The sequence below is a fragment of the Phocoena phocoena genome, chromosome 12, assembly GCF_963924675.1.
Source record: "Phocoena phocoena chromosome 12, mPhoPho1.1, whole genome shotgun sequence".
Taxonomy (NCBI): domain Eukaryota; kingdom Metazoa; phylum Chordata; class Mammalia; order Artiodactyla; family Phocoenidae; genus Phocoena; species Phocoena phocoena.
Window position 1 is genome coordinate 83665742 of NC_089230.1, and position 13107 is coordinate 83678848.

The window sequence follows — 13107 nt, forward strand, 5'->3', positions numbered from 1 at the left end:
AACAGCATGAAGTCATGACCTTTGAAAAAACATTTTTTTCTATTTTGTAACTGAAGCTACCAAAAGTCCCTGGGCTAATCTGTTCTCTCTCTAGTGCTCACGTGAAATAAGATAATGTGCCCTCAAGCACCGAGAGATTTTGGTCTCTAAATCTAACTACTGCTTAAAATATTCAGGGCTTCCTGGAGAGAGGCTAACTCCATGTTGGCAGTGAAAGATTTAAGAGGAAATCAGGGCATCTTGTAATCCTACTGCTTGCAACATTCAACAACGCATTTTTAGCTTAGCAAAGGAAGGATGCTTTGCAAAAGAAGCGGGAACCACGAGCCAATGTAGATTTATTTTCTCAAGACAAATAATTCCCACCTTATAAGCTCACAGTTGAGGGACGTGATCTTGAGTTTAGCAAATCATTTGATTAAATCATGTAATATCCTTGTGACTAAATAAAGAAATGTAGAGTGGATTTTAAGACAGCTGTATGGATTCAGAACCCGCTAATACCATAGATTAATAGATGATTTACGAACGAGCAGGACAAACGCGATGGCATTTAGCCCTAACCCTCCTTAGTCAACATTTCTAGCAACAATTAGAATGATGACATGCCTAGGAAATTTAGAGATGACACAAAGTTATGAGGGTCAGCCAGCCTGCCCTAAGAGACAAGATTCCAAAAGATATTTTCAGGTGAGAATGATGTTTGAACACCAATCACTTGAAACTGAATAAGAAGAAACATAAAACCACACACGTAACGTTGTAAAAATGAACGCAGCACATAATGAGAAACCCCTGATTTTTAAAAGTTCGTATAAGGAACACAGAGGGTTGTTAGTTAACTGAAAACTCAAAATGAATCAACAGTGTGATATGGAGACTTCTTTTTAAGGAATGCTATCTTAGGCTGCATTATTAAAGTATCTACATCAGGCGTCAGAAAACTTTCTCTGCGAAGGGTCGCATAGTACATCTTTAAGGATTTACAGGCTATACGGTCCCTGTCCACACTCAATCCTCCTGTCCAGCATGAAAGCAACCAGAGAAAATACATAAAGGAAGGAGTAGGACTGCACTCCAACAAAACTTTATTTGTGGACACAGATTTGAATTTCTGATCGTTTCACATGTCATGCAATATTATTTTGATTTCGAAAAACCATTTAGAAATGTATCCTATCCCCTCACTTTGCCCCCCCCAAAAGGAAAAATGATTCTAAGCTTGCTGCAGCTGCGCTGCCATCTTTGGAGAACGCTGCTAGAGGGACTCCCTACAGCTGAGGGGAGGGGGGGGAGGGAAACTTCCGAAATGCGTATTAAGCAAATCTCACCTTCAAAAATCCTCAGAACCTCTTGATTAATATACTTCTTTATTTCTTCAAATGAAACCACATCAGCCTAGAGAGAGAAAAAAAGGCCTGTTCATGTGGAACCTAGCACAAGTGAATAAAGAACAGAAATGCTGGGAAGAAGTGCATAACTACAGTGCTTTAAAAGCTGTGGGCCGGCACCGTAACCAGCGATGGGAACATACTTCCTACTAGATTTCACACGATGAGGGAAGACATTTCCTATTACTTCATTTTCTGAAGTAATTTGAACCAGTGTTATGACGGGACCACCCCAGGCACATTTTTAACCTGTAACTAATCCCTGGACACTGGTAAAGTCAATATCTAACTGATTTTATTACGTATGTTCAAAGGAAGAGAACTCCAAGTACGCTGAACGATTCTTTAACAGGTTTTGTTCGTGGGATAAAACTAAGTTTTACCCATTTCATGGTGAAGCTCATCTGCAATCTGCACATTGTAAGCATACTTGTATTAAGCAATTTCCTTTCCTTGATAGAAAATGCTGCGGGATCTGGTAAAGCGGAGTAGGTAAACGACGCCAGTTGAATTTTTAACCCCTTGACGAACAAACCCACATGAATTCGACAGAGAACCTAACATTGAAAATGGTATCTCACATTTATAACAGTAACGTTTTACTATAATACCTTGACATTTTTAAAAGGGAGCTATTATTTTTCATGATGGTTAGGGTTTCAAGGTATGTTGTTACTCATAAAGTGATGATTTCTGTGGGACAGAACAGTTCCAATTTCAATATTTTACTTTCACTGTTTATGGGGCAAATGAACTTGAATGAATGCGTCTAATACCACGTACTGACACAGCACTGAGAGTTCACTGTATAGGCTTTATTCAAACAGAGTGTAGGAAGAGTGGGTAAACTAAAGCGTATGGTGGGAAGGCCCAATTCGGCCCAATCTCTGGAATTGGCTGATTATCTGAGGACGGCATGTCCTTAACCCCCTGGCCTCACGCTAGGACACCCCTTTCTTCCTGATGTGGATATTTTCAGATTCAGTTCTCCGTGGAATGGCCATCCACCAGCCTCCTGACGATGCTTATAAGGACATGGGCTTCCTTAGCCAAACACTCTTTCTTGGCCTAACAGGTTTCCACTTCAAAGCACCATACAGGGCAGATCTGTTGTTCTGATTGTCAACAAAATGGAGTGTTAACATGAAGCAGACGTGTGTTTTCTGGGTAGTGTAAGGGGACATTATGTATTGAAGAGTGTGGGCTTGGAGTCGGTCAGGCCTGGGTCCGACCCACTGGATACCTGTGACATTGGACAGGTCGGCACTCGGCTTCTGCATTCGTCAAGGTGGATGGACAGGTCACCTGTCCTCCCAGGTTAGTTGTGAGGCTCTATTGAAGGGTGTTTAGTGAGTACTAAGAGGGGGGAGTCCACACATAACTTGAAATAAATGACAGCTATTGACATCCTTGTAGAAGCCAGCTTAGGTTCATTATATTAATCTTGAAAGGTTTATGACTGCTCTTGTTGTAAAAGGGACACGTGGTCAGTCCCAGCCAAGAGTTCCTCGCCCACTTACCGGGGAGCCGGGGAGGCCTGGGTGGCCTGGAAGGCCTTGGTGCCCCGGGGATCCTGGGGAGCCCTGATTTCCCGGGGGCCCCATAGGACCTAAGGCTCCCTTTATGCCTGGAAGGCCTGGTTTTCCACGTTCACCCTGTGGGCCTCGGTCTCCTGGAATTCCCTGATCACCCTGTTAAGGAAAAAGATGAATAAGAATGATCTCTTCTAGAAGCACGTTAGCTGTGGTTAAAAGCAGATGTCTGGATTCATACTGGCCCGTACTAGCTGTGAGGCCTGGGGTAAAATGAATCAAACTCGCTCCACCCTGCGTCCTCTCCCTAAAGTGGGGTCATTAAGAGTATCCACTGAATAGGCGATGCTGAGAAGTGAGTTAACTCAGGTAAAGTGCCTAGAACAAGCCGACACGTGGAAAGCACTCAGTACAAAGTTAGTGACGATGTTACTTGTACCCGGGTGCCAGTCTAGAATGATGTCACTTTTGAAAGTCAACAGCTGCTTGTCACTTCAGGCTTGGGTCTCCTTTTCAATGGGGAAGGAAGATGGTTAAGAAGATTTCCTCCCTGAAAGTTTTCACTCGGAAAAGCTTCAGGACACTCAAAATCTCTCCTAAATCATGTGTTTTTCTTTTTTTCTGCTTTTTCCTGTATGCTTGGCCTTTAATAGTTTCTGTGGGTTTCTGCTCGTGTTTTACATGCACACGTGTATGTGTGTGTGTGAGCGTGTGCGTGCGCAGGTATCTTAAAGAGTCAGGAAGGTGAGAAAGGGAGCCTTTGGGAAGGTTCAAAGTAGGTCACTGGGGTGGAGAGTCATCACTGAGGTCGTTCGTTCAATAATGTAAATAAACTATAAGAGAATTCATTGATTAAGATGCCATAATAAATTAGATGTGCCTGAATCTGAGAAGAAGTTTCGTTAATGTAGACTTTGATCCTGCAAGGTGTCTACTACTGTATGTGTTTGTGCATGAGAGTATGAAAGAGGGAGGGGGTGAGAGAGAGAGAGAGAGAGAGAGAGAGAGGGAGAATGTGAATGAGAGAACACGCGTGTGTGACTGAGGTGTCTCAGTACCAGATTTCAAACATTCAGTTCCACAGTTCCAGGAGGTGACGATCACACTGAACATGAAAGGATGGTGCATTGACCTGCCCGGTATTTCACCGTATGATTCTTTTATTTGTGACTATCCTGCAGAAGTCCAAACTCTATTTCTCCTGATTTAAAAAACAATAAAAATGAATGAACAATTACAAAGATCTATTTGGTCATAAATGAAGACATATAGAAAGAAGCCATGTAGAAAGAAGAAAAACAGTCGGACCTAATTTCAATTCTACTGTCTTGGTTATAAAAATGTGTCTCATACAAGTATATCGACCCAGCTTGCATCTGGAGAAATATCGGAGATGACTAAGATTAAAAAAGAAAGAAAGAAAAGAACTACTAGCACACTTTAAGAATGTGTGAAATAAACACGATTAAAATTATTTATAGTTTAGGCACACGGGTGTTCATTATAGTAAGGTTTTTTATCATGCAAATTAGAAAGAACCTAAATACCCAGGAAAAGGGGGCAGGGTATTTTCCAGATACCTTGGAAAAGCTATATCCAGACAGTGGAATAACATATAGCCACTAAAATGTCCACGTGGATCTAGATGCACTGACATGGAAAGATGGTCGTCATATATTAGGTGAAAGAATTCACTTATGAAACAGTATGAACCAATATTTTGAAAAGTATATATTCACTTGTACCGATGCATTGAGCAAACGTGTATATGATGTATAACAGTGAGATGGAAATATGTCCAAAATATCAATAGTGCTTATCTCTGTAGGCTTTTTTTGGTTTTTTCTTTATATATCTCTATTTTTGTGTTTCCTTCAGTTAGCGTGGATTATTTGGGTAATAATAAGTAAACTAGACACCAGTACACAGGAACGTGTGTGCACGTATACACACACACACACACACACACACACACACACACACGCAAGCCCTCGCTAGAACCCCTCTGAATAACAATGCTCAAGGAACCTGTTGCCATGGAATGCATCCATTTCTAGCAGAAAATGCTAAGGTTCCTTAGGGAAAAGAATGGGAAGCTGCAACAATGACATCAACAACCAAAACAATGCAAAGAAAAACGTATGCCGTAACTGGCATTACTAGTAGCTCTATATGTCTTTCCCCTTTGTCTTTCTCTCCCCCCTCACCAGCCCCCACTTACTCAGCTTGGTATTATTCCCCCAGCTCAGGGGGTCTCGACAATTCCTCTGCTCCCAGGGAGGCATTTGCAGTTGCAAGGAGACATTTTTGGAGGGAGGTTGGTTGTACAGTGTCTAGTGGGTGGAGGCCAGGGATGCTGCTAAACATGCTACAAAGCACAGGACAGGCACCTATGACAAAGAATTATCTGCCCCAGACAGTAACAGTGCTGAGGTGGAGAAACCCTACTTCAGGTAAAGAACACACGGGTGATAGTTACAGTAGGGACATGTGTCTGAGACAGGAGGCTGATAGAAGCTTTCCAAACTGGAACAGCAAACCAGACTTAGTTGTGAATAAAGGCAAACCAGGTAGGGGTATCTGCCATACGCCTTGATCCTGTTTCCCTGAATGGTCCCATTTTATGCCTGGCAGAGACCTTGGATCACATACACCCCAGCCTTTTCATATGCGGAGATTTCGAGGGGGTCTACGACCATAACTGTGTAACTCAAATGAGGGGGCAGCTGTGGAGACAGACTTAAATAACAATCACAGTAGGAATGTACATACCCGTTCTCCTTTGGGGCCTCTCTCTCCAGGCTTACCCATGATGCCCTGAAAAACAAATGTCAGCACTAAAAATCACTGTGTATCAAGATTTCTCATCAAGCTGCTGGATCAGGAGCTCTGGCAGGTAATCTGGATGTATTTTTGCATTAGAACATTTATTTTCGACAGTATTTTTCATACCTGCGCACCTGGTAATCCATCTTTCCCATTTATTCCCTGTAAAGACAAAAAAATGATCAATATTTCTCATTCTGCATTAACAGACATAATTAAATGCAACAAGAGGGTAAAGTTTCAAGGACTTTATCATATTTCTACTGATATTTGGTGAGGCAGTGTGGTGAAATGGAAAACAAAATCGATAGAGTCAGCCCCAAGTTTACATTCTGACTCTGTCACTTGCAAGTTCCATTTACTTCAGGCAATTTACTTAACCTTAATAGCGTCAGCTTCTCCACTTATAAAGTCAGGATAAAATAATGGCCTTAAAACTAAGGATTTAGGGAAATAACAGAAAATGCCTAGCTCACTGTAAATAGTCAACAGGGTTATTTTCCTTCCTTATTCCATTAGGTACATTCTGAGAAATAAGAAGGTTCCCCATGGCACTGGTTGGCTGGTGTACGACATTTATTGTTCCCTTCTAACAATCTTCCTACCAAAGAGAGCCATTCTCAGTTAAATGGTCTCCGTTGCTGCTTGAGAAATCTCATAACATGGCCAGAGCCAGATGCCACTATGAAATAAACTGTCAGCCAGAGAACAATTGTTATTTTTCAGTTAGAAAATATGAAAGGACAGTGAGAAATCCGTAATCATGTTTTCTGAGAGTATTATATAGTGGCTTTTTCTTAGTAAGCTGGAAGTTTCCCGAACTATACATGGCAGTTCTGGAGGTGGTAATAAAGCCCAATCCTGCTTGCAGATTTATAAGCTTGGGAGAACCACTGACTGGGAGGTGTTAAGAAGGGAAAGCACCTGGGGTCCCATCAAATACTGAGAGACAGCAAGTACGTTTCTGAGATTTGATTTGAAGAGGGAGACCGAGGTGAGGAAATGATTTCTTAGCCAGCAGGCAGGTGCATGGACTTGCTCCTCTGCAAAGCCCGGGAGGCTCTGATTGTGCTGGAGTGCAGTCTGCAAGGATGGACCTGCAGAAAGGTCTGTGTTTTTACTGCTGTAAATCACACTAACACCTGCCACAGTTGGGAACCCAGAGTCCCTCGGCCTTCCTGAACAGCCTGGGAATTATCTAGGGCACTTTAACTAAGACCACGTTGCCCAAAGCATCAGGTTCAAAGGATTTATGTCATCCAGAAACACAAGCAAAAAAGGATAAAGCGGATGAAGGAGAGGATGTGAAAGAAACAACTGTGTTAATTGAATAAAAGAAGATAAATCTGATGTCAAAATATAATTCATGTTTTTGGTAACAATACAAGAAAATGAATAAACCTATAGATAGTTTTTTGTCTCTTGTAATTCATCCATGACTCTCGTGTGTTCTCTTTTCTATGAAGGCGTTACTAACTTGTTCTCCATGGCGGGGGGTTGAGTTCTGCTTTCAGAAACTTTTACAGAAACCTCAGTGTATGTACCTCTATCCCCCTCGTCTCACTTATCTGCAAGAACGCTATTCTTTTTTCTAACTCAGAAAGTGTAACCAGCTTTCCCTCCGCACACCTGCGTCTGAGCAGCTGACTGTGGGTGAAGAAGGGTCACCCTCGCTCAGGTGTTCTGATCTACACGTATGGCAGCAGCTCCCAAGCAGCCCCTCTGCATCACCGGCCATCCTTCTGTATTTCCTGACTTGACTCCTTCTTTCCAGAAGTACTTGCACATATTTTCCTGTCTCACGAAACCTCCAGCGTCACCACCCCACTCCTCATGGCCAACTGATGACTTCCGTCCTTCACTGAGAAAATCACAGCAGAGGACCCGCTCACATCCCCGCCGCCAGAGCCACGCACCTGTGCGCATGCGTACTCGGACTTCCGCCCGCCCCCTCCCCGTGAGAAGGTTGCTCTGCCCTGTTCCTTGTAAACACCAGTTTCCACTTGGGAGTCTTCTCTCCTTACTCTAAGTCCACTCTCTTGTATCTTCAAATGTCCCCTCTCAACGGGGTCATTCTTCATCAAGATCCTACCGTGCTGTACTCTCCCCGCAATGAGGTCCACATTTCCAAACGTGGGGGAGAATTGTCGGCTCCTTTGTTACTTTTCTGTATGTTTTCCTCTCGTTTCTCTTCAACACTTACCTCCCTCCACATCCAGGAAACCGCCTTCGCCTGGTTTTCTTCACATCTCACTGGCTGCCCCTTCTCCGTCTTTCTGCCATATCCTCTCCTAACAGCCCTGCTCTCTCCCCAGTTCGCAGCGACCCCACTGCATCCGGGCTCAGGTTGAAATACCCAAACCAGTCTCTCCAGTCCTGGCCTCTCCATTAATTGCAGATGCACGTAGACACTGCTTACTTGACTAGAAATCCACTTGGATGTCTACTAGTGCTTCAACATGAAGTTTTACAACAGAGAGCTCAGATTTTCCTCCCAAACCCACCCATGTCACGAAACATACCACCCTGACCCCGTCTGCTCAGACCCCAAACCACAGCTTTGACTGGTCTCTTCCTCCCACTCTGCATCTGTCTGATCCATCAGCAAGTGTTGCTGGCTCTACCTTCAGTGCACACCCTAGGTCTCCTCTTCCCACCATCTGTGTTTCTCATGGGGATTACGGTGATGCTTCAGAGTTCCGTTCCCTACGGTGTGCCCCCCGCACGGAACTCAGAGTACCCCTTGAAATGCAGTCCAGTCATTTTGCTTCCCTGCTACAGATGCTCCAGTGGGTCTCCGTCAGACTTCACGTGAAACCCGCCCTCCATTCCTGGCTTAGAAGTTCCTTGTGCTCCGCCACTGGCTGCCTCTCCCTCCGTATCTTTGCCCCTCTCCTTTAGCTCAGCTCACGCCTGCCTTCAGGCCTTCCTCCCTTCCTTCAGCACGGCAGGCTCTACTAGCCATTCCTTTTTCTTGGAACAAGCTCCCCCTGCCTCCCCGCCCTGCTGACCTCCCCATGGCCTGAGCTCTCCCATCATGCAGGGTTTGCTCAAGTGGTGGGCCTTTATTGACTGCCCTATTTAAATTCTACTCTAGGGCTTCACCCCGCTCAGATCATCTTCTCCCTGAAGTTGTGTGTGTCTATTTGTTTGTTGTCTTGTGTCCCTGTACTAGAATGTAAATCCGATGAGCTGAAACCTCCCAGTGCTTGGCATGTAGTAGGCGCTCAAGAAGTATTTGCTGAGTGAACAGATTGCTTTTTGCATAATCCCCTCGGAACTGGATGGCAAGCATTTGCGAGTGGCTTACAGGGGCTGGGATGGGGAGCTGGTAAAAGGGAGGGAGGGGAGGGAGGGAATGAGACTAATATTAATGGGGCGTCTCCCACGGCAGGCATTGGACGTCTTACCATATGTCACGTTGCTTAAGTGACTCACAAACCCTTTGAGTCATAACTCAAACCCAGATCTTCCTGACTCTAAATTCCATACACTTCCCGTGCATTCACGTTGCCTTCTCTGGGGAGGCTGTGGCCAGGGAATGCCCTTGCCCTGTGGTCTCACAGATTCTGAGCAGCCTCCTGAGCTCCGCACTGCGTGGTCACCTTCAGCCCCCCTTCTCCTAACAGCATCCCCTTCCCACCCACCCCACGGCACAGAAACAAGCAAAGGGAGCAGGGACTTCTATAAAAAGCGCACCCGAGAGTGAGGTATGTCTATTCCTCTTTATATCCCCTCCTTCGGGGCCCAGCACATCCTTTGCAAACGGCAGGGATAGCTGACAATATGTGGAATTGAGTTGAATTAGTAGGAATGGTTGTTACAATGTCACATCAATATTATGTATCAGTAGCCAAGAGCTCTTTTAGGACAGGAGGGGATGATGTATTTGACAGCAGTGATTTATGAACATGTAAGAACAAGGCCCACAGGTAAAGGAGGGACTCTGATACAAGAGCGTCTTTCCTCTCTAGCTTAACACACAGGTGTCACATCTGCGAGTCTTTGTATTTCAGGATATGACAGGCCATTTCATGTTTTAGCTCTGCTGAGGACCTCAGACCTGAGAAATAATGAGTCTAATTTCCTGACATTTAAAACAAAAGACCTCACTGTTCTCACTGTGGTTTAAGACGTAGAGATACTCACGGAGAGCTGGACACTCAGTGAGAACCACACCCCCAAAAGCCATTTGCAGACCTGCGCTCACTTACTTGGAAACTACTTATTCCAATCTCAGACTTTCTGAAGAGAGAGGTAAAGAGGCAATGCTTAGAACATTTCTTAAACTGGCAAATAATAGATAAAGGACTTACGGGCTTTCCTGAGGGTCCTTCTGGTCCAGGGAAACCTATGTCTCCAACAGGCCCTCTCTCACCCTGTAGACGTGGCCACAGACAAACATTAGCTGCCAAGAAGAGCTTTGAAACTGCATGTAGTACAACACAAGGACAATGGCTAAGTAAGGAATGGGCAACTGACCGGTTCTCCTGGAATTCCTGGAGGGCCTGGGGCTCCGGGTTTCCCCTGGGAAATGAAGCCAAGGGGAAATGTTAGGAGCCAGATTACTGAATGAAGCCACGCGCTTCCCTCCCCCACCTGTGCGTTTACCACCCGTGCTGCAGGTGTGGCTCTACACCGAACTGGCAGCCCTACCGGCCAGAGTCCCAGAAACCACACTGCACTGGGCAGACGGGACGGCAGTCCCTCAATGCACATATGGGTGTGGGGTATGGGAGGGAGGATAAGCTTTTGAAAATATTAAGCCAGTGTATCCTCATTTCTGGAAATCCCTCTTGATGGGCAGATCCTCTTTACTTTAGGGGGAAAGAGGGCACAGTGGGTCAAAGAAGTCCTTCCTAGATTTTGATTTTCACAAGAAGCTTTTTCAGTTCGTAGTGAGATAGCCTGAAAAGAAGCATGGTTGATTTGAAAGGCCGTTTTGTTGAAAGCAGAGGACAAGTTTGGTGTGACCCGGCGTACCGCAGCCTGGAAGACTGAGGATGGAGAAACCGTGGGCTAGAGAGACCACAGGAGGGATGAGAGAGGAAGATGCACCAGCAGAGACGGCAGTGGACACGAGCCCAAGCGTCCAGGCCAGGCCTAAGGATCCTGCCTTGGAGAAAGAGCCGCTGCCTGCACCCTGAACCTCATGTGGTTGGAGATGCAGGTGTGGGACTGAGACCATGGAAATCCCAGTAGGTTGCAAGGGAATGGAGAGGGAGACCCTTTTCCGCACTTGCTGTATGGAACTCTGGGAGCAGACCGCCTGGCAGGTCCGCTACAGCTGAATACCGAGGTGAGGCAGACACAAGGTCCTGAGATGGCATCCGGGCTCCCACCGCCCGCCTGCAGCAGGAGCGCCTGGAATCCCATGGACCTGAGTTGGGGGACGTGTTAGGGCTGAGAAAGCCAGTGTCCCAAAGGGTCTTGGCATAGACTCAGGGGTGCAGGGTGCTTGGGCCTGGAGCTCCAGACGAAGATCCCAAAGGCTGGGTAGTGCTGGCAGGGACCTCGGAGGCCCCGGGGAGGGCATGCTGCTCACACGCCATCCTGGGAGGGAGGGGAGGAAGAGCCCTGGGGAAGGCCCTGGAGGGCCTGAGTGCACTAGGAGGAAACAGACAGCTCTGTTCCAGGAAGAGCAGGACCGGCCCGCTTGGCTCTCAGCAGAGGCCTGTGATGTGCTGAGCAGGGAGACACATCCCTGCTTCAACCAGAACCATCACCTTAAAAGTCTTTTATTGTGGTAAAATATACATAACGCGAAAGCTACCATTTTAGCCATTTTATGTGTACAATTCAGTGGCATTAAGTACATTCACACTGTTGTATAACTGTCACTATTTCCAGAATCTTTGAACTAATTCATTTTTCCGAGCCACAGTAAGGTCCAGTTATAGAAAAGAGAGGTGCACTTTTTTTTTTTTTTTTTTTTTTTTTTGCTGTACGCGGGCCTCTCACTGTTGTGGCCTCTCCCGTTGGCGGTACACAGGCTCCGGACGCGCAGGCTCAGCGGCCATGGCTCACGGGCCCAGCCGCTCCACGGCACGTGGCATCTTCCCGGACCGGGGCACGAACCCGTGTCCCCCGCATCGGCAGGCTGACTCTCAACCACTGCGCCACCAGGGAAGCCCGAGAGGTGCACTTTTAACTACCCAGTTGTATATTTGCGGCGTGCAACATGTTTACCCTTCCCTACTTCTGTCATTGTCAGTTAACCTTCTTAACGATGAGATAGGAAAGCTGCGTTTTAGGTGAACGTATTACGTCTTGGACATCCCCACAGTGGCAGGCTAGCCTCTAATTTCAGTCATGCTGCATCCTTCAGAGTATCCTTGGAATTCTTCATTTGGATCGTCTTTTGATCCTGTCACTTATTTTTTCAATACTTTCAATGGTTGCTAGTATCTTTTCTTTGACTCGGTTTAGGGTAATGGCTGAAAGGAATTTATAGTCCCACCTGAGTGAGCACTGCGGGGCATTACACTTCATTATACCAGGTGGAAACACAAACAGGCTGTGAAGGCACCCTGAGAGGCGGGTTGTAGGGGACTCAGGGCAATTGCACAAACAGCTGCGAATATGTCGCTAGGAGTGGTGGTGAGCAGGGGAAGGCGGGGAGGAGGGGGATAGTGTGAGCCAGTTGTCAAGAAGAATGCTTTCGTGTATCAAAAATTCTGCGGTGCTTGCTAAAGAAAATATTTTCACGTTACTGTTTTTTTTTTGTTTTCGTTTTTTGTTTTTTTTGTGGTACGCAGGCCTCTCACTGCTGTGGTCTCTCCTGTTGCGGAGCACAGGCTCCGGACGCGCAGGCTCAGTGGCCATGGCTCACGGGCCCAGCCGCTCCGTGGCATGTGGGATCCTCCCGGACCGGGGCACGAACCCGTGTTCCCTGCATCGGCAGGCGGACTCTCAACCACTGCGCCACCAGGGAAGCCCTAAAGCAGCTAATTAAGGGGATGTTATCCTTCATACAGGTTGCTTTGCTATGGAGTGTGGATGGGTTTTTATTTTTTTGTCGTTAGATTTAGCAACTAAATAGAGTGGCTACCCTCCTTTTGAAGGATGGGTGCTGGGGGGTGGTGGTAGGAGGGTCTGAATGGTGCTGGGTGGAGATGGTAGGGCCGTTTCTTATCTTCCTCATGTTCCTGTGACTGAAGCACACGTTTTCCGTTGACTTTCCTACCCTGGCCCACCCTGCAGGGGCAGCTAGCGAGGATAAGCGGGCTCTTATTCATCAAGCCTGACCACAAAGTTTTAATTAGAGCCTCATGAATGAAGATCAGAATAATCCCTAGGGCTCAGAGAAATGACTTTAACCTTTCCTGGAGCACTTCCTATTCATCTGGAAAGACCTT

General features: G+C 46.2%; 1 protein-coding gene across 1 annotated transcript in view; it reads right to left on the minus strand.

The window, feature by feature from the left end:
* Positions 1 to 13107, minus strand: part of COL19A1 (collagen type XIX alpha 1 chain) — a 352005-nt gene that overhangs the window by 15720 nt on the left and 323178 nt on the right. The window contains exons 42-47 of the mRNA XM_065888668.1: positions 10232 to 10276; positions 10066 to 10128; positions 5876 to 5911; positions 5696 to 5740; positions 2912 to 3082; positions 1332 to 1398 (exon numbers count right to left, since the gene is read on the minus strand). Coding sequence (XP_065744740.1) covers positions 1332 to 1398; positions 2912 to 3082; positions 5696 to 5740; positions 5876 to 5911; positions 10066 to 10128; positions 10232 to 10276 — 427 coding nt within the window. The remainder of the gene's footprint in view (positions 1 to 1331; positions 1399 to 2911; positions 3083 to 5695; positions 5741 to 5875; positions 5912 to 10065; positions 10129 to 10231; positions 10277 to 13107) is intronic.